Consider the following 20,144-nt stretch of genomic DNA (forward strand, 5'->3'; position numbering starts at 1 on the left):
CGACGTGCCAGGAAGGCAGCTCCCACACCTGGACCCTACCTATCGACCCATCAACTCATGAACCGGGGACCAACTGCTTTACTTCCCATCCGAAGGAAGGCGTGATCAGAGATGTTATGCCTCAGAACATCCCGGCGGCGCCGACTGGGATTGAACCAAGGCCTGCTGGGGTGAGAGGTAATCACGCTTACCACTACACCACCGGCGCCGTTCATAATGTACAAATAAAAAGTGATAATTTTATCACTGTTTTCATGAAATAAACGTTCTCCCCAAACCCAGTAGTCATAATCGAGTTTCATTTGGTCGCACATCGTGCTGCTTGAATCTGAAAAGTTATAAAACAGCGCTGCTTTTGTACCTCAACTCATTTTCGCTCCGGACGACGGGTGAGCAGGTAGCAGCAACCGCAGCAGCAGTAGTATCCTATAGGAAGGCAGCCTTTCCTGTATTCCATTCCATCCAGGTGTTCGGATCCGAATACGAGGTTTTCCGCTGTGACAGAAATCCGAAAAACAATCGGAAATCTACTGGAGGTGGTGTTCTCGTGGCAGTTCGTTCCGGGTTAAAGGCGAGAGCTATTGAAAACGTCTTGTGGAACTGTGTGGAACAAGTTTGGGTGGGCGTAGAACTGAGCGATCGCACACTGTACCTATGTGCGGTGTATACTGACCGGGTTCGTGACAACGAACTTATCGATACCCATTGCCGGTCCGTTTTCACCATAATGGAGAGTGCGACACCAACTGATGAGATAATCGTTCTGGGTGACTTCAATCTACCCGGCGTTTCCTGGAAACCATCTCACAGCGGCTTTCTCTACCCAGACCCTGTACACTCTGTATTTCATACAGGATCAGATAGCCTTCTCGACTGCAGTACAGCAACACTATCTCAAATAAACCACGTAGTCAACGAAAACAACCGTAGCCTGGACCTCTGCTTCGTTAGCGTTTAGGACACCGCTCCTTTCATCTCCACCGCACCTTCTCAACTAGTAAAGCAAGTACATCATCACCCTCCCTTGGTTGTCACAATCACGATCGGGTCTTTGACGACATTTCCACGACCGTGTCATACGATTTCCGGAAAGCCGATCACCGTAGTATCGTCAACGTGCTATCTAGTATAGATTGGGAGAGCATCCTCGATCCTGATAATGTTGAAACCGCTGCGCAAACATTTTCACATGTCTTGGTTTATGTCATTGACAGGCACGTTCCGAAAAGAGTTCACCGTAAAATTTCTCATCCTCCCTGGCAGACGAGTGAACTGCGTAGGTTGAAGTCGACCAAGAGAGCCGCATTAAGAAAATTCACTAAGTATCGTAGGCTTTCGCTGAAACGTCACTACGTTAGGCTCAATTATGAGCTCAAGCGAGTTAGCCGTCGATGCTATTCGCGATATCAACGAGGGATTCAGAGGAAACTCAAGTCGCACCCGAAGTCATTCTGGAATTACGTAAATGAGCAGCGCAAGGAATCCGGCCTACCTTCTTCAATGGTGTTGAATGGAGCAGTTGCTTCCCCTCCTCAGCAGATCTGTCGCTTGTTTTCTGAGAAGTTCGCCAGTGTTTTCACGAATGAGAGATTAACTGACGAATACGTTACCCTAGCAGCTAGTAATGTTCCACTGTACGGTCAAACACTGGGTGCGATGGATGTCAACGTCGAGATGATTTCCACTGCCGCATCACAACTCAAGTCGTCCTTCAATCCAGGACCCGATGGCGTTCCATCCGTATTCCTGAAAAAGCAGGCTTGCTGATGCCCATGCTTCACCTATTTCGATTGTCCATCTCGAGTGGTACATTTCCATCTTGTTTGAAATTCGCACATATGTTTCCTATCCACAAAAAGGGCAGCAAACGGGGTGTAGATAATAATCGTGGAATTACGTCGTTGAGTGCAGTTTCGAAGTTATTCGAGTTAGTCATCATGGAGCCTCTACTCTCTCATTGTAAGCAGTATCTAAGTGGTGATCAATACGGCTTCACTTCCGGTCGTTCTACTTCCACAAATCTGCTGTGTTTGACATCGTATTTTACGGAAAGCATGGCAGAGAGGACTCAAACAGACGTCATATACACCGACTTGTCTGCTGCCTTCGATGAGCTAAACCATGCCATCGCGATTGCCAAGTTGCATAGACTTGGGGTCAGCGGCAACCTCCTGCGATGATTTCGTTCATATCTCACTGATCGGCAACTGGTCCAATATCTATCTAGCTACGTCAGGAATACCTTAAGGAAGTCACCTGGGACCTTTGATTTTCTTACTCTACTTCAATGACGTGAACTTGGTCATCGAAGGCCCACGACTTTCGTATGCAGACGATCTTAAAATCTACCTACGAATCCGCTCGATTGATGACTGTAAGGTAGAATTGATTGCAGTGCAATCTTGGGGCAAGTCAACATTAACGTCCAACCCCGTGCGCTACGTAACAACATTATGCTGAGATTGCCACTTCAGCGCACAAACTATGGCATGAACGGTGCAATAGGTGGGCTGCAACGAGTGTTCAATCGAGTCTCGGGCATCTTCGATTTCCATATGCCTCGACAACTGCTACGAAGATACTTCTCATCGTTTTTTTTTCTGGCACAGTTAATCGTGAATGATTGTGTGTTTTATTTATGTATTTTATTCTTAGTTTTTATTTTTTGATTTACCTATATAAGTTACTTAAATCATCATTGGGGCTATACACAGCCTGTTAATGCAGACAAATAAATAAATAAGGAATTCTGGAGAGCACTCCAAGCAAATTAAAAGCGCGCAGTGGATCCACCTCCTTGCCTGAATGATAACGATACCGCGTTCTACAAATCTCGATTACTTTTTCGAAAGGACATATCAGCTTTTGTAAACAACGCATTTTATCGTCGGTTTGGCGTAACTGATTGCAAGCCAACGCATACTAACACCATTATATCAGGTAAGTGAAAATTGCCCCTTTTCTGATGGTAGTGTTAGCATGCGTGGGTGAACTACCAGTTATGCCAAATCGACGATCAAATGCGTTGTTTACAAAAGCTGACACGTCCCTTCGAAAAAGTAATCGAGAAGTACTTCTTGCGCTGTGTCCTAATTGCCGAGTTAAATTTAACTCGTAGTTAAACGTGAATTACGAAAGTTATTTTCAATGTTCGAAAATCCCAAAAATTGATGGACTTTCAAACAGAACTCAGCCAAAATTTTAACTTCTAGTCGGTCAGGAATAACCACGCTCGGCTCGGATAGCAGGGTTATTAGTTAACTCATCTGTCACTTTTAACCACGAGTTAAATTTAACTCGCCCATTGGGACACAGCCTATGAAGTAAAATTAGAGACCATTCATAAATGACGTAGAATTGTTTTGACCAATTAACCCCCTTTCCCCCTCGTAGCGTGTTTTGCTATACCTTATACATGGCCGGTCACAACTTCTGAAACCCCTCTCCTCCATGGTGGCAAGTGGATTTCTATTTTGAAATTCCTGGTTAATGATTAAAAAATTTCCTGGTTTTAAAAACCATGTATTTAAAAAACTATTTTTAATAAAAAAAAAGTGAATCCTTGTACCATCATTCTTCGCGCAATACGGAATTTCACAAACCAAAATAGGTATTAAGAGTTGGTTGGAAATGCTAACATGAAGCTTAAGTGTGATGATTTATTAGCAAGAGAATGATCTTTAGAAGAGGGTAGGTGGATAGTTCCGTTAGAGTACGGCAGTATGAAAATTGAATAGAAGTTGAAAATGAGCGAAGGGCCATTAATGCGACAGTTTTTCAAGATAGACGCACATTTTTGCCTAACCCGTACGATGTACGCGGGGACTTGAAGTATGTCTCCAAGTCCACAGGCAAAAATGTGCGTCCCTCTTTTTGCTCATAAACTGACTGCGGCTGTGGAATAGTTCTAGCGACGTTTTCATCACTACCTAAAGCCCCACGTTGCGAGAGCATTTCCAGTCGATGGTGTGTTATAATGCAGTTCTTCTTTAACCAACTATTGTGTTGCTCCTCTCGTCATGACCAACGTGATCATCTCAGAGAGAAAGCAGTAGGGTGGTTGTTGCGTGCTGTACCATCATCACGCTATCAGTTTTTGTTATTGTTGTGTTAGTGCCATTGGTCATATTTCGTCGACTAGATGTGATTTGATTTGTCGCTTGATATGGTTGTGTGATATATAAAATTCGATCATACGGAACCATAATTCGGAATATCTGGAACCGGTTCCACGGTGGCCCTATGGCTCTATTGTTATTGTTTTGAGTACCATTGGTCATATTTCGTCGAGTAGATGTGATTTGATATGTAGCTTAATATAATTATGAGAGATTTCAAATTTGACCATGTGGAGCCATAATCCGGAATATCTGGACCGGTTTTACGGTGGCCATATGGCTCTGTGGACGTCGTTTCGAGTGCCATTGGTCATATTTCGTAGATTAGATGTGGTTTGATATGTCGCTTGGTATGGTTATGAGCGATATCAAATTTGACCATACAGAACTATAATCCGGAATATCCGGAACCGGTTTTACGGTTCCCATATGACTCCGTGGACGTCGTTTTGAGTGCCGTTGGTCATATTTCATCGAGTAGATGTGATTTAATATGTCGCTTAATATAATTATGAGAGATTTCAAATTTGACCAAGTGGAACCATAATCCGGAATATCTGGACCAGTTTTACGGTGGCCATATGGCTCTGTGGACGTCGTTTCGAGTGCCATTGGTCATATATCGTCGAGTAGATGTGATTTGATATGTCGCGTGGTATGGTTATGAGCGATATCAAATTTGACCATTTGGAACCATAATCCGGAATATCCGGAACCGATTTTACGGTGGTCATATGACTCTGTGGACGTCTTTTTGAGCGCCATTGGTCATATTTCGTCGAGTAGATGTGATTTAATATGTTGCTTGATATTGTTAAGACAGACAATAAATTTGACCATTTGGAACCATAATCCGGAACATCCGGAACCGGTTCCATGGTAGCCATATGGTCTTATGAATGTTCTCTATCATTTCCAGGAGTTTCACAAAAAAAATCAATATGTTGTCGCAATGATATGTAAGATATATGATAAAGATTGAAAAAAATACCCGCGTGCCAACACATTCATGAATATATAGAAAAGAGGGAGGGTCATGGGGGGAGTACCACCCAACAAATATAAGAACCACTCACCGGAATGATGTTAAAAAAAAAGTCATTTTAATCGGCCATGGTATCTCTGAGATACAAATTTTTGAAAATAAAATGTTTGTCCCGGGCTTTTACGGGTTAAACAAACCTTTGCTTCTAACAATTTTACGGATTTCCAGTTGGTTTAAATTTTCCGCCAATTGTCAACGATTAAGGATCTTATTTAGCGGAATTTGGATTACAACATGATTTCAAAATCATATGATTAAAAGATTTCATAAACAACGTTGGTTTAACAACTCTTATTATTAAAAAGACTGACTGCTGAAGTTCATAGAAACTCCCTAAAGTTCGTAGAACTTCCCTGAAGCGTTAAGGTCTTTCCTGAAGGGTTCATTGAAGTTTGTATTGCCTGAATTTCATAGGACTTCCCCGAAGTCCGAAGGACTTTTTTAAGATCTTAGGACTTCCCTGAAGTTCGGAGTTTTTTGAAATTCATATGAATTTCTTAAATATCGTAGAAGTACCACGAAGTTCGAAGAAATTCTCAGAAGTTCGTAAGACTTCCTTCAAGGTCGAAGAACTTTCTCGAATATCTGAGGACATCCCTGAAGTTTGAAGGACTTAACTGAATATATGCGGACCCTAAATTTAGAAGAGCTTCCCTGAAGTTCATAAGCCTTTAAATATCGAAGGGTTTTTCAAAAGTTTGTGGGTCTTTCTTTAATTTCTTGGAAATTCCCTGAAGTTTGGAGAGCTCCCATGAATTTCGCAGGACTACCTGTAGTTCAATCGACTTCTCGGAAGTTCTAGGAACTTTTTTAAGCTTGGAAAGCTATGTTTAGTTCAGAGGACTTCCCAAGAGTATTGAAGACTTCTTTGAAGCTCGGAAAAAATCCATAAGGGTCATAGGATTATCCTTAAGTTTTTAGCAATGCCTAAATGTCGTAGAAGTTACATTAAATTTGTAGAAAATTTTGTAAAATTCGTAGTTATTCCCCAAAGATTAAAGGACTTCCCTGAAGTTCGTAAGACTTCTCTGAAATTTGTAGAACTTCTCTGAAGGTTCGGAAAGATTTCCTGACCGTCGTAGGTCATCACAGTAGTTCACAGGATTTTCCTGAAACTTGTAAGACTTTCATATCTGAAGTTTTTAGAAATAGAACAGTTTTATTGAACATGTTGAACAGGTACTTCAAAGTATTTTCAAAGTGTTTTTATGTTACTTCATACGCGAAGTTAACGATTTTCAGAGTTGGTTGGTATGTATGTATGTCTCCAAGTCCACAGGCAAAAATGTGCGTCCCTCTTTTTGCTCATAAACTGACTGCGGCTGTGGAATAGTTCTAGCGACGTTTTCATCACTACCTAAAGCCCCACGTTGCGAGAGCATTTCCAGTCGATGGTGTGTTATAATGCAGTTCTTCTTTACCCAACTATTGTGTTGCGTCTATCTTGAAAAACTGTCGCATTAATGGCCCTTCGCTCATTTTCAACTTCTATTCAATTTTCATACTGCCGTACTCTAACGGAACTATCCACCTACCCTCTTCTAAAGATCATTCTCTAGCTAATAAATCATCACACTAAAGCTTCATGTTAGCATTTCCAACCAACTCTACTTCAAAGTAGTTACGCGTCGGCACTTCTTAAGTCTGCTATAAATTAAGCAAAAATCATACATGCAATTGATTCGAGAAAAAAAATAAATTAAAAATAAATACAAAATATATTTACTAAATTCTCAAGGTAAATTTTGTTCATCAATGCTTAGTTGCGTGAAAGATTTAGCTTGAACAAAATGGTTAGTTTTGACCTGACTATAAAAAGAAACTTTGACATACATAAAATTTAAAACCTATTTCAATTATACAAACAAGATTATTTTCCTGGTGGACTTATGAAATTCCTGGTTTTTTCCCGGTTTTTACTGGTGAAAATAAATTCCCGACTTTTTCCCGGTTTTCCTGGTTCACTTGCCACCCTGCTCCTCCTTCAACTATTACGTTATTTATGAAAGTTTCCCAAGCATGCATGCAATGGATCAATGAAAATGCTGAGTTTTTGACAGAACTATGCTGTGGCTACCACAGTATTTTACATTTGATCGTCCATATACAGTAGCGCCAAAAGCATGCTGTGGTGGTTTCAAAACTTGACCATCTAAAATGATCAATTGGGCAACAGTGAAAATCAGCAGCACACACACAAAACGGGTTTGACATTTATTCGAAATTTCGGTATTGATCGTGAATATCTAGCGATCAGAACATTTTCGCTTGACATCCCTCCATTTAATTCTCGGGGGTAAAAGGCTCGGAAAATGGGCCATAGTGAGCAGGTGGGGCATACTGAGCATCCTTTAATCCAGTCCCAGTTTTAAGCAAATTAATTGGTAGTAGGTTCAATATCCGAGGGTAAAGCACAGGAAGCTCACTATGCCCCTCCTTCCCCTACATCCTTTATCTATTGATTGAATTTAAAAAATACTATATATATTTTTTTAGATTTCGTGCGTTTTGTGAACGCATATTCCATAGAGGTATTCCACCCGAAAGACAGGGTGCATTGCTACGAGGAACAGTGTGACAGACAAAACCGGACCTTCATTGGCGTAGCTAGACAATTTATCTGGAGGGGGCCTAGATAATTCTGGAGGGGGCCTGGCACCCCCATTAGCTACGCCAATGCGGGCCTTGTAGGACTCCTTTCTCCAGTGGATACAGGCGTTACCTGGAGTTATAAATAACATTCGTTTTCAATTATTTGGTATGGATTGGATTTCTCGGATTTCATCTGGTTCATTTCCGGTTTGCTTAGACGTCTGGACATTTTATTGAGCGAGATTTTTCGAAAATTCACCAAATTTATAGAACTTGAAAGTTTATGATCTAAAACCTCACTCTACACAAGACTAAAGATCTGAACATGCTGTAATGAGCAATTTGTATACAATAGAGGTTAAGTGTATATAGTAGTTGTAGGTTAGTTTGTAGTAAATTCTAAATAAATAGTAGTTAAAAGTAGTATTTTCTCAATTTCAAACAAACCAGTCCCAGCATGGTGGGAATGCTTTAAACAGACCTGATAGGACTAGGAACTTAAATAATATTTTTTTTAAATTCAAATTAAATACAGCTGTCACTTGAGAATTCAAATATGTAAACCACACAAATACAAGAAATAAGCACCATTTTAAAGTCAAAGGTGTCTGGACATTTTGTTGAGCGAGGTTTTATGAAAATTCACCAAATTTATAGAACTTGAAAGTTTTTGATTACATTCTTACCTAAAACCTCACCCTACACAAGACCATTAACTAAACGGGAACAATATTTCGAACTATTAAGAACATCATTCGCCGGAAGGAATTTCTCTAAAATCCAATTAAAAACGTCCACCTTCAGGACAGAAATAGTTATGAAGACTTTATTTTTCATACGTAATCGCTGCTATTGAAAACTTTCCTTCCACAATTACTCGGATCGTTGGATTGGCCATCTACAATTGACACATATATAGACACTACCAAAGCGCATACCAAAACGTCGTAAACACAGAAACCACAAACGACAGAATCGCGTACAACCATCTTAAGCCTGCAGCAGAGCCCATTCAATTCCACCTACTTTTCTTCTTCCGTGGCCTCTCTCCTTCTCCCGCATTTGAGTACTGCGGTGCTTCTTCTCTTTGGGGTTCTACGTCACCACCATCACCGTCACTGCTGGACGCAGCCACAAAGCCAGACATTGCCGGCTTGGCAAAAACACCCCCCTCGGGAATGATATTTTCCCATGTCCTATCGGAGGAAGCCTTGAATTGTGCATTGTACTGCGCTTTGAATGTGTCGCGCATAGCGGTCAGACGATCTGTGGCTGGTCCTTTCCAGCCACCGGTACCACCAGCCGGGGCAGAAGAAGACGGCGACGGGCCTTCTAATGACTTCAACGGACCACTGGGAATCGGCCGACTGCGGAAGCCAAGACCCGCTCCGCCAACGTTTAAATTTTTACCTTTATTATTCTGTTTAAAGCGCGAGTTCCGGAACCATGCACTTTGCAACGCCAACTTCATTAACTCATCGGGAACCTCCTGGTTGGCACCCTCCAGGTTCCGTACCAAGTGACCGGCAAATTCCTTATCTTTATCTACCACCAGAGTATAGGCGGTACCCTTCTCACCGGCACGACCAGTTCTACCGACCCGATGCGTGTGAGTATCAATGTCCCGAGCTATGTCGTAGTTGACCACGTTCTTGATGTGCGGAATATCGAGACCACGGGCTGCCACATCAGTTGCCACCATAATTTCCACCTCGCGTTTTCTAAATCTTGTGATGACGACGTTACGGTCCGCCTGATCCATATCACCGTGCAACAATACTGGATCGTACTCCTGCAGGCGGAGGTTGTTGGCCACCTGCAAACAGAAAGTTTCTTAGGGAAACGTTGTTAGCAAATATCGCTAAGACACTCTTACCTGTTCGGCATCCGCTTTTTTGGTTACGAATATCAATATGGTTCCTTCGGATAGTAGCTCGACCAGCTTCGCCAGCAGCCAGTTCCATTTGTGCGCCGGATTGTTGAATAGAATAACATGCTGAGTGACATCCTCATTGGCTTCACCCAAGTCTCCGTGCATGATTCTCACCGGATCGGTCAGGACGTCACGAGCCAATCGCTCGATCCGCTTCTTGAACGTAGCACTAAACAGCATCGTCTGCCGTTCCGGACGGACATGGTTACAAATCGAACGAACTTGCGGCTCGAAGCCCAAGTTGAACATCCTATCGGCTTCGTCCAGTACCAAATAGGTCACCCGTTGCAAGTTGGTGGCCTTCATCTTCACCATATCAATCATACGGCCCGGTGTGGCCACTACAATCTCAGCGCCTTGTTCCAGTGCCTTGCTTTGCTCCCACTTGGATCCACCACCGTAGCAACAGCAAACGCTTATGTTATAGATCTTACCGAATTTCTTCGCCTCCTGATAGATTTGTAACGACAGCTCGCGAGTCGGTGCCAGGATCAGCCCGATCGGACCGTCCCCGGGACCCAAATCCTTCTGGTCCATGATGTGGACCAACATGGGCCACAAGAAGGCAGCCGTTTTACCGCTACCGGTTTTCGCAATACCAATCATATCGCGGCCACTCAGCGCAGCTGGCACTGCCTGTGCCTGGATCGGCGTCGGTTGAGTGTACTCCGACTTGCGGATAGCCTTCATCAGCTGTTCATCGAACCCGAAGTGAGCAAAACTGGTAACCGGTGCCGGTGGGATCGGGCCGCTAACCTTGACGCCCAGTTTGTTGCGCAGTTCGTTCACCTTGCTCGGCGTTAGACTGGCAATGTCCTCGTGGGGGTTGTAGAAATTTTTCTCGAACTTTTCGTACTCGATCTCGGAATGGTCGATCGGTGGCAGCGGATCGATTTCTCGCTTCTTGGGTGGTGGAATCGGATTGCCGTCTTCGTCGTATTCGAGCTCGGCGTCCGAACCGTCGGCATCGTGCAGTCCGGCGTTGGGATTCTCTTCCATGTAGCTGAAGGTGGGGTTGGGGGAGGGAAAGATTTTCCAGTTAATTACGTTTGGGGGTTCAAAAGGGGGGGGATCAAACGCTGGGAGAAGATGTTTACACAAGTTTTTGGGGGAATGCTCACAGGGCTTCCGTGAGATACTCACAGGTCCGTTCGAGGAAGTTCACGAGACATCTGTGGAAATGTACCATCGGGGGAAATACAAAGGACTTCTGGGTGAAGAATTCACGGTTTCTTGGGGAAGTTCATGGAGATTCTGCGGGATTTTTAAATTCCAGAAAATAACTTCAGGAAGTTCACTGGACTTATGCGGGAAGTTTAGAAGCCTAGCAGGAATCTGTAGAAAGTTCAGTCGACTTTAGGTGAATTTTGAGCAGGGACGCCAGATTTGAAGACATATTTATATTTTGTTTATTGTTTTGTAATTATCAACGAATTTCTCTAAAATTCTACGAAGTTTCATAGACTTCCACAAAGTTTTATGAAAATAAACTCAGTTCTATGAACTCAAACGAAGCTCCCTGAACTTCTTTACAATCCATTAAGCTTATCCGAAGTTTAATCAGCATCTATGAACGTATTGAGCTTATTCGAAGTTTCGTCATAATCTACGAAGTTTCCTTAACTTCCACGATGTTTGCATAGCTTATAAAAAATATAACTAAATTTTTATCAAGTGTACGAGTTATCTATACCATGTTCCCTGAAAAGCTGCTAAGTTCCCTTAAGTTCTAGAAAAAAATCAAATTCTACGAAGTCCCTGAACAAGTTTAAAATTTATTTTTCTAATCTCTCTTAATTCGACCAAGATCAAAGGACATCCATGAACTTCCCAAACTTCCTGGAGCAAGCTGAACCTTTTCTACGAAACGAAGTTTTCAAAACCTGTAGAAAGTTCATTGAGAATTTTTGAAAAAAAAATCCTAAATTGATATGAATATTCCTGATGTTCCAAGAAGTTTGCTGTACTTCTACGGAATTCCCTGAGCTTCTATGAGGTACACACTTAATTTTTTTTGCCGAGATGGGCAACACCAAGCAACTTGGCATTCTGCAAGATTCAGCAAAATTTATGTTTTTTAGCTGAATTTCGTGAGAAATATTCAATGTGTTATGTCTGTTTGTCTGTGATTATACCGTTGATTTTGGACAACCGTGAGGCATCCTTATGGCATAGACGATATTAATAATTAATCTTTTAATAAATATTGTAATGACAAGTAAAATAGAACCGTGCCAAAATCGAACGGGTACTGTACTATGAAGTTCACTGTACGCGTATTCAGTTCCCTGAATTTAGTTGATGTTCTGCGAATTTCCCTGAAGTTTTACAAAATTTCCAGAACTTCTGCGGAGTTCCCTGACCCATTTCCAGTCCATTGAAATTCAACGAAGTGTCCTGACGTTAATATGAAGTTTCCTGAAACTGAGAAAAGCTCCCTTATCTTCTAAAAAAAAAAACTTCAAGTTTCTTCAGCCCAAGCCTGAAAGCCTACCAGATAAATAAAACCTAACCTAACTTTTTTTCAAAGTTCTCTTAATTCGACCAAGATTTCAGGACATCCATGAACCTCCTGGAACAACCCGAACCTTTCTACGAATTTTCTTTGAACATCTGGGTGAGACGAAGATCTCAAAACTTCTATTGAGCTTTTTGAAATAAATCCTAAATTCTCATATAATATTTGAAAAGGGCCTATTCCCGATGATCGATTCTCTAAATCGACTTTCTCTTTGGTTTACCACGGCAACAAACGAATTTCTCAATATGCTCGCATTTCGACAGCTGTGCCCGAAACAACACACTCGATGGGAAATGCATTTGCAGACGCGTTATTCACGAAAGAGAATAATCGATCAACAATTATAGACCCTTTTCTCGTGTTACTCGAGAATTGATACAAAGATTCCCTGAAGCTTCCTGAACTTCTATGTAATTACCTGAACTACAATCCCAAGTCCATTTAAATTAAACGAAGTGCCCTGAAGTTAAAAGAAGGTCCCGGAACAAAGTTTCCTTAATTTCAACGAAGTTCCCCAAACTTGTACAAAGTTCCAACTTTTACTAAGTTTTCCGAGTTTTTACAAAGCTCCCTTTATTTCTGTGAACTTCTATGAAGCTTCCTCGAAGTTCTACAAATTGTTATCTCTCCCCTGAACATCTACGAGCTTTTACTAAGTTCTCTGAGCTTTTACAAAGTTAGTTGAACTCCTATGCAATTTTCTGCATATATAGAAAGTTTGCAGAACTTCTAAGAAGTTTCTTGAAAACTTATGACATTGCTTGATGTTCTACAACGTTCCGTGAACTTTTACCAAGTTCCCTAAACTTATACCAAGTTCCTTAAAATTTTACCAAGTTTCCCAAAATTTTATCAAGTTCTCTTAAGTTTTACCAAGATCCTCAGACTTTTTCCAAGATCCTCAAACTTTTATCAAGTTCCCCAAAATTTTACCAAGTTCTCCTAAGTTTTATCAAGATCCTCAAACTTTTACCAAGATCCCCAAACTTTTACCAAGATCCCCAAACTTTTACCAAGTTTCCCAATTTTTTACGAAGTACCCCGAACTTTTACCAAGTTCGCCGAACTTTTACCAAATACCCCGAACTTTAACCAAGTTCTCCGAACATTTACTTAGTTATCCGAACTTTTACCAAATTCTCTTAAGATTTTCTAATATCCCAAAACTTTTACCAAGTTCCTCGAACTTCAACCAAGTTCTCCAAACTTTTACCAAATTTTCCTAAGTTTTATTAAGATTCCCAAACTTTTACCAAGTTCCCCGAACTTTTATTAGATTCCCAAACTTGTATTAAGTTCCCCAAACTTTTACTAAGTTCCCCAAACTTTTACGAAGTTAGCTGAACATTTACCAAATTCCCCAAAGTTTTATCAAGTTCCCTGAACTTTTACCAAGTCCTCCAAATTTTACCAAATTTTCCAAGATTTTACCAAAATCTCTTAAGTTCTACCAAGTTCCCCGAACTTTTACCAAGTTTTCCGAACTTTTACCAAATTCTCCTAATTTTTACTATGATCCCCAAACTTTTATTTAGTCCCCGAACTTGTACCAAATTTCCCAAACTTTTAATAAGTTCCTTAAAATTTTACCAAGTTCCTTAAAATTTTATCAAGTTCTCTTCAGTATTACCAAGATCCTCAAACTTTTTCCAAGATCCTCAATCGTTTACCAAGTTCCCCAAACTTTTATCAAGTTCCCCAAATTTTACCAAGTTCTCCTAAGTTTTATCAAGATCCCCAAACTTTTACCAAGTTCCTAGAACTTTTATGTTACCAAGTTCCCCAAAAATTTACCAAGTTCTCCTAAGTTTTACCAAGATCCTCAAACATTTACCTAGTATTCCGAACTTTTACCAAGTTCCCTAACTTTTACCAAGTTCATTAAACTTTTACCATGTTCCCCGAACTTTTACCATGTTCCTCAAACTTTTACTAAGTTACCTGAACTTTTACCAAGTTCTCCGAACTTTTACCGAATTCCCCGAACTTTAACCAAGTTCCCCGAACTTTTACTTAGTTCTCCGAACGTTTACCAAATTCTCCTAACTTTTTCTAAGATCCCAAAACTTTTACCAAATTCCCCGAACTTCAACCAAGTTCTCCAAACTTTTACCAAATTCTCCTAAGTTTTACTAAGATTCCCAAACTTTTACCAAGTTCCTCGAACTTTTATTAAGTTTCCCGAACTTTTATTAAGTTCCCAAAACTTTTAATAAGTTCCCAAACTTTTACCAAGTTAGCTGAACGTTTACTAAATTCCCCAAAGTTTTATCAAGTTCCCTGAACTTTTACCAAGCTCTCCAAATTTTTACTAAGTTCCCCAAGATTTTACCAAAATCTCCTAAGTTTTACCAAGTTCCCCGAACTTTTACTAAGTTCCTTAAAATTTTACCAAGTTCCTTAAAATTTTATCAAGTTCTCTTAAGTTTTACCAAGATCCTCAAACTTTTACCAAGTTCCCCAAACTTTTATCAAGTTCCCCAAAATTTTACCAAGTTCTCCTAAGTTTTATCAAGATCCCCAAACTTTTACCAAAATCCTCAAACATTTACCTAGTATTCCGAACTTTTACCAAGTTCCCAAACTTTTACCATGTTCCCCGAACTTTTACCATGTTTCTCAAACTTTTACTAAGTTACCTGAACTTTTACCAAGATCTCCGAACTTTTACCAAATTCCCTGAACTTTAACCATATTCCCCGAACTTTTACTTAGTTCTCCGAACGTTTACCAAATTCTCCTAAGTTTTTCTAAGATCCCAAAACTTTTACCAAGTTCCCCGAACTTCAACCAAGTTCTCCAAACTTTTACCAAATCCTCCTAAGTTTTACTAAGATTCCCAAACTTTTACCTCGAACTTTTATTAAGTTCCCCGAACTTTTATTAAGTTCCCCGAACTTTTGTTTAGCTCCATAAACTTTTAATAAATTCCTAAACTTTTACCCAGTTAGCTGAACATTTACCAAATTCCCCAAAGTTTTATCAAGTTCCCTGAACTTTTACCAAGCTCTCCAAATTTTTACCAAGTTTCCCAAGGTTTTACCAAAATCTCCTAAGTTTTACCAAGTTTCTCGAACTTTTACCAAGTTCCCCAAACTTTTACTAAGTTCCTTAAAATTTTACCAAGTTTCTTAAAATTTTATCAAGTTCTCTTAAGTTTTACCAAGATCCTCAAACTTTTACCAAGTTCGCCAAACTTTTATCAAGTTCCCCAAAATTTTACAAAGTTCTCCTAAGTTTTATCAAGATCCCCAAACTTTTACCAAGTATTCCAAACTTTTACCAAGTTCATTGAACTTTTACCATATTCTCGAACTTTTATTAAGTTCCCCGAACTTTAACCATGTTCCCCAAGCTTTTACTAAGTTAGCTGAACTTTTACCAAGTTCTCCGAACTTTTACCAAGTTCTCCGAACTTTTACCAAATTCCCCGAACTTTAAACAAGTTCCCCGAACTTTTACTTAGTTCTCCGAACGTTTACCAAATTCTCCTAAGTTTTTCTAAGATCCCAAAACTTTTACCAAGTTCCCTGAAGTTTTACTAAGTTCCCCGAACTTCAACCAAGTTCGCCAAACTTTTACCTAATTCTCCTAAGTTTTACTAAGATTCCCAAACTTTTACCAATATCTCCAAACTTTTACCAAGTTCTCCGAACTTTCGCCAAGTTCCCTGAATGTTTACAAGTTTCCGAAACTTTAACTAAGCTTCCGCGGGAATTCCAGTGCATTCCAGCGGGAAAATCAAAATATTTCTGCAGGAAGTCCTAAGGACTTCTGCACAACGTTCATGGAATTTAGGCGATATGTTCAGAGAACTTCTGGGGAAGTTCAGAAGACTTCTGCGGATGTTTACAGAACTTCTGGGCAAGATCAGAGAACTTCTGCGGAAAGTCCAAAGATCTGAAGTGGGAACTTCATAAAACTTCTGTGTGAAGTCCTGAGGACCTCTGCGGAAAGTCTAGAAGAGTCATGCCGGAAGTCCAGAAGACTTATGCCAGAAATCCAAAGTGCTTCTACGGCCAAATCCAGATGAATGTAAGTGGAGGTTCAGAAAACTTCTGCGGGAAGTTCAAAGGTTATCAGTGGGAAGTTTAGAGAACTTCACCGGAATGTTCAGAGAACTTCTACCAAAATTCAAAGAAAGTTCAAAAGAAAAGTATAAAGTTCAAAAAACTTCTCCAGGGAATTCAAATGAATTCTGTCAGAAGTACTAATTTCATCTGGAAGTTCTCGAAACTGCTGCGGGAAGCCCAGAAGGCTTCTACGGAAGTACACATAACTTCAGAAGGAAGTTCTGTGAACTTTAACAAGAAATCCTGAGGACTTCTGCGGAAAGTTCAATGGACTTCTGCGATGAGTCCAGAGGACTTCTTCGAGCAGTCTACCCGACTTCTGCGGGAAATCAACAGGATGTTTACGGGAAGTACAAAACACTTCTGTGGGAAAGATCGAGTTGTTCATAGAACAGGAATTTTCCAGGAAGTCCAGAAGGCTTATGCGGAAAGCTCAGAGAGCTTCTGCGGGAAATTCCCAGGACTTCTACTACAAGCTTCTAGGCCTTCTGCGGGATGGAAGTTCAGTAAACTGCTGCTGGTAAAACCAGAGGACATATGAGGTGCATCCAGAGGAATTTTGCAAGAAGTTCACAAGACTTTTAAGGGACTTTTGCAGAAAGTTCACGTATAACGTGAAGTCCCAAAGGTTTATGTTGAAGGCCAGAGGATGTATGCAATTCGTGCATGAACTCCTGATGACTTCAGCGGAAGCTGAATATTCTGAGGACCTCTGTGTGAAGTTTAGATGACTTCTGGAGTACGTACAGAGGCTTTCGTTGAGAAGTCCAAGATCTTCCGTGGAATATTCAGAAAACTTTTACGGAAAATGCACAGGACTTCTATGGGAAGATTATTGAATTTTAATGAAAAGTACACAGGACTTTTAATAAGAGAAGAAAACACAGTTCCTGAGGACACACAGAGGACTACTGCGGGATGCCCAGAAAACTTCTGAAGAACATACGAATCACTTCAGATGGAACAAGTAGTTCTGAGGACTTCTACGAGAGGTCTACATGACATATGCGGGAAATCAGTAGGGTTTATACGGGATGTCCAGGTCACATGACTTTTTCCAGAAGTCCTGGAAACTTCTGCGAAAATATAGAGGACATCTGCGGGTAGTCCACTGAACATCTGCAAGAAGTTTAGATGAATCGAATTCGGTGGGAAATACACATGATTTCTGAGGGAAATTTTTAGAACTTAACTTGACTCTGTGGAAAGTTCGGAAGATTTCTGCAGGAAGTTCACAGGGCATTTTATAGAAGAATACAGGGCTTCTGGGTACAGGCCAGAAAATTTCTACAGGAGAGGATTTCTGCGGTGGCAGAAAATCCAAAGGGCTTACGTAGGCACTTCATGAAATGTTATCAAAACTATCCCTGGCAAATTCTCAGAACTTTCTCTTGAAAGATCCGAAAACTTTCCCATGCAAATTTTAAGAACTAGTCCTTAAAATTTGCCTTGAAATTTCTTTCCAAAGAAGAACCGCAGAACTTCGCCTAAGAAGTTTTTCTGAACTTTCCCTAGATGTTTTCTAGATTTTTCGTTGAGAAGTTTCTATAACTTAAATTTGCAAGATAACTGAATTTGCTTTCGCTAGGGCCCGGTCGCCCACCCGGAACTTTCATTTTGAATGCCCCCAGAACTTCTACATGTTTTTTTTTAAAGAATTGCTTTGGTTAATTTGCTGGATAATAACAAATTAGCCAAAGAAATTCCTTGAAAATTAGAAATCTCCTCAAAGAAGTAAGTGCCTAGAATTTTTCTTAAGAACTTCCCAGAACTTTTGCAGGAAAGATCCCAGAACTTCTCCAGAAAAAATCCTAGAGCTTCCCATTCTATAAAGAAGCTTCTACAACTGCATTGAAAATTCTCTAAACACCCTTACAAAATGTCCAGGACATTCCCTAGCAAGTTTTTAGAACTTCTGAACCTTCATAAAAAGTTCTCCAGAACTGCTTCCCCTTGTATGTTATAAAACCATCCGTTTGAAAGTTCCCACAATTTCTTCTTAAAAGATTCGATACTATTTGGGAACTTCTCTGGATTTTCCTCAGAACCTCAACAAGAAGTTAACTGAACATGCCCTAGTTAGGCTCCAGAATTTATCTTTTGAATGGTCCCAGAAAATTCTCTGAAAAATTCCCGAAAATGGAAATTGCTCTTTGTAGAATGTCCCACGACCTTAACTTAATTTTCACTAGAAAGATTCCAGATCTCCCAGCGCAAATACTCTGAACATCTTTAGGAAGTTCTCAGGAAACCTCTTGCTCCCACTCTCAACCTCCACTAGGAAGCTTCCCGACCTTCTGGGTGTTTCCAGAACGTTCCCAAAAAGTTTGCCACCAGAACTTTCGTTAGGAAGCTACCAAAACTTCCTTTTTTTTACGTTAACCAGAGAATTATCATTTGGAAGATACACGAACTACCCCTTAGAATTTAAGTTGGAAATTCTCAAATCTGGCCAGAACATACCCTTGTATACGTCCAGAAATGCATGCAACCCAATGTTCAGCACATCAGTGTTTTGAAGGGAAGCTTTTTAAAGGATTTATAACGAAAGTCCGGTAGTCTCCTCACAGGACTTTCACGGGAAAAATTCAGACTCTCAAGGGTAAGACCGATTTAGAATAAGTTCAGAGAATTACCGCTAAAACAACCAAGCCAGAAGAGTTCCTAAGGCTAACAACGAAAATCACTCACCGATAGTAGCTCTCCTCGTCGTCCACATCGTCGATGTCGTGCCGGAAGCCCTTCTTCGGTTCGACGCTCGGTTGCGGAATTTTCTTCTTCTCCCGCTCAACCTGGGCATCGATGCCGGCCATAAACGCATCCAGCGGGTCTTCCTCCTCCTCTTCCTCGTCGTCGTCGTTGGCGGCGCCGTCATCTTCATCCGATTTGCCGCCTTTTTTGCCCTATTCGCCGTGAAACCAAGTTCCAACGATCCAACGGAGCAAGGGGGCGGTCAGGTAGGTAACGTACAAGAAGAAAAGGGGAGCGTGTGCATGTGATGTGTTTTCCCAACATTGGATGAGTTTTAACAGGGGGGTAGGACGGGTGGAAGAAGTCACTTACTTGCGAACCACTGGCGGAGGGGGAACCCGGCGCCGGGATATAGTCCAAATGCGGTGCCGATTCCTCGTCGTCGTCGAAGTAGCTGCGCAGAAAAGGACATCGCTTATAGAACCGTGGAATTATTCACAAAGGGGCAGGGGCACATACTCATCCTCAGTTTTTCCGCGCCTCTTCCCGAGCGAGTACTGCGAGGCCGGATTGGCATACGCCGCGATCGCATCCATGGTGTGATAGCCGTGCTTGGAAACCCCGCTGGTCGCTTGCTGCTGTTGTTGAAATGACTTGTGCGGTGCGAATCCGGAACCACGGCCCATCAGGGAACTGGGCGGCGGAACGGCATTCAGGGAGAAAGTTTTTTGCTGCTGCTGCTGCTGCTGTTGCTGCCCGGGACGCCCACCAAAGGTGCTGGACAGCTGGCCCGGACGGCGCATCGAAAAACTGAAATTTCCACGATTGCCACTCATGACGACGGAACGGTACGGAGCGGTCACTCACAATTAGATGTGTTTTAGAGCACAAATTTGAATAAAAATTGGTAAAATTTTTCGCGAAATCAATAAACGCTATCCTGGGTTTGAAGTTTTTTTTTACTTTTCTGTTTTGACAGAACTGGATGAAAACTGATATTCTAGACTAACATTTGAAAAGGGCGTAATTCCAAAATGACCATATCGAGAAAATCGCTTCTGAATTTTGATGACCTAAAAATTAATCCTATTTCACGACTTTCCATTTTCTGGATGATTTTATAAGCTTAGCATATAGTTAATAGTGTAATCTATCATCATGCATCACTAAA

At 41.0% G+C, this 20,144-nt stretch overlaps 2 protein-coding genes across 2 annotated transcripts in view; one reads left to right on the forward strand and one right to left on the reverse strand.

Annotated features, from left to right (window-relative positions):
* Positions 1-19,217, forward strand: part of Ptr (Patched-related) — a 355,957-nt gene extending 336,740 nt beyond the window's left edge. The window contains exon 10 of the transcript XR_010518499.1: positions 19,206-19,217. The gene's annotated coding sequence lies outside the window, so the exon portion shown is untranslated. The remainder of the gene's footprint in view (positions 1-19,205) is intronic.
* On the reverse strand, positions 8,555-19,930 carry LOC135711677 (ATP-dependent RNA helicase DDX42). Its single transcript, XM_065234597.1, has 5 exons — positions 19,493-19,930; positions 19,346-19,427; positions 18,974-19,185; positions 9,632-10,691; positions 8,555-9,571 (listed from the first exon to the last, which is right to left on the reverse strand). The coding sequence occupies exons 1-5, from the start codon at positions 19,807-19,809 to the stop codon at positions 8,768-8,770; spliced, it is 2,475 nt and encodes an 824-aa protein (XP_065090669.1). The 5' UTR covers positions 19,810-19,930; the 3' UTR covers positions 8,555-8,767.
* Between the last annotated feature and the right edge of the window lie 214 nt (positions 19,931-20,144).

Source organism: Ochlerotatus camptorhynchus, unplaced genomic scaffold (assembly GCF_037179485.1).
Source record: "Ochlerotatus camptorhynchus isolate MF236.1 unplaced genomic scaffold, CSIRO-AGI_Acam_v1.1 ptg000434l, whole genome shotgun sequence".
Classification (NCBI taxonomy): domain Eukaryota; kingdom Metazoa; phylum Arthropoda; class Insecta; order Diptera; family Culicidae; genus Ochlerotatus; species Ochlerotatus camptorhynchus.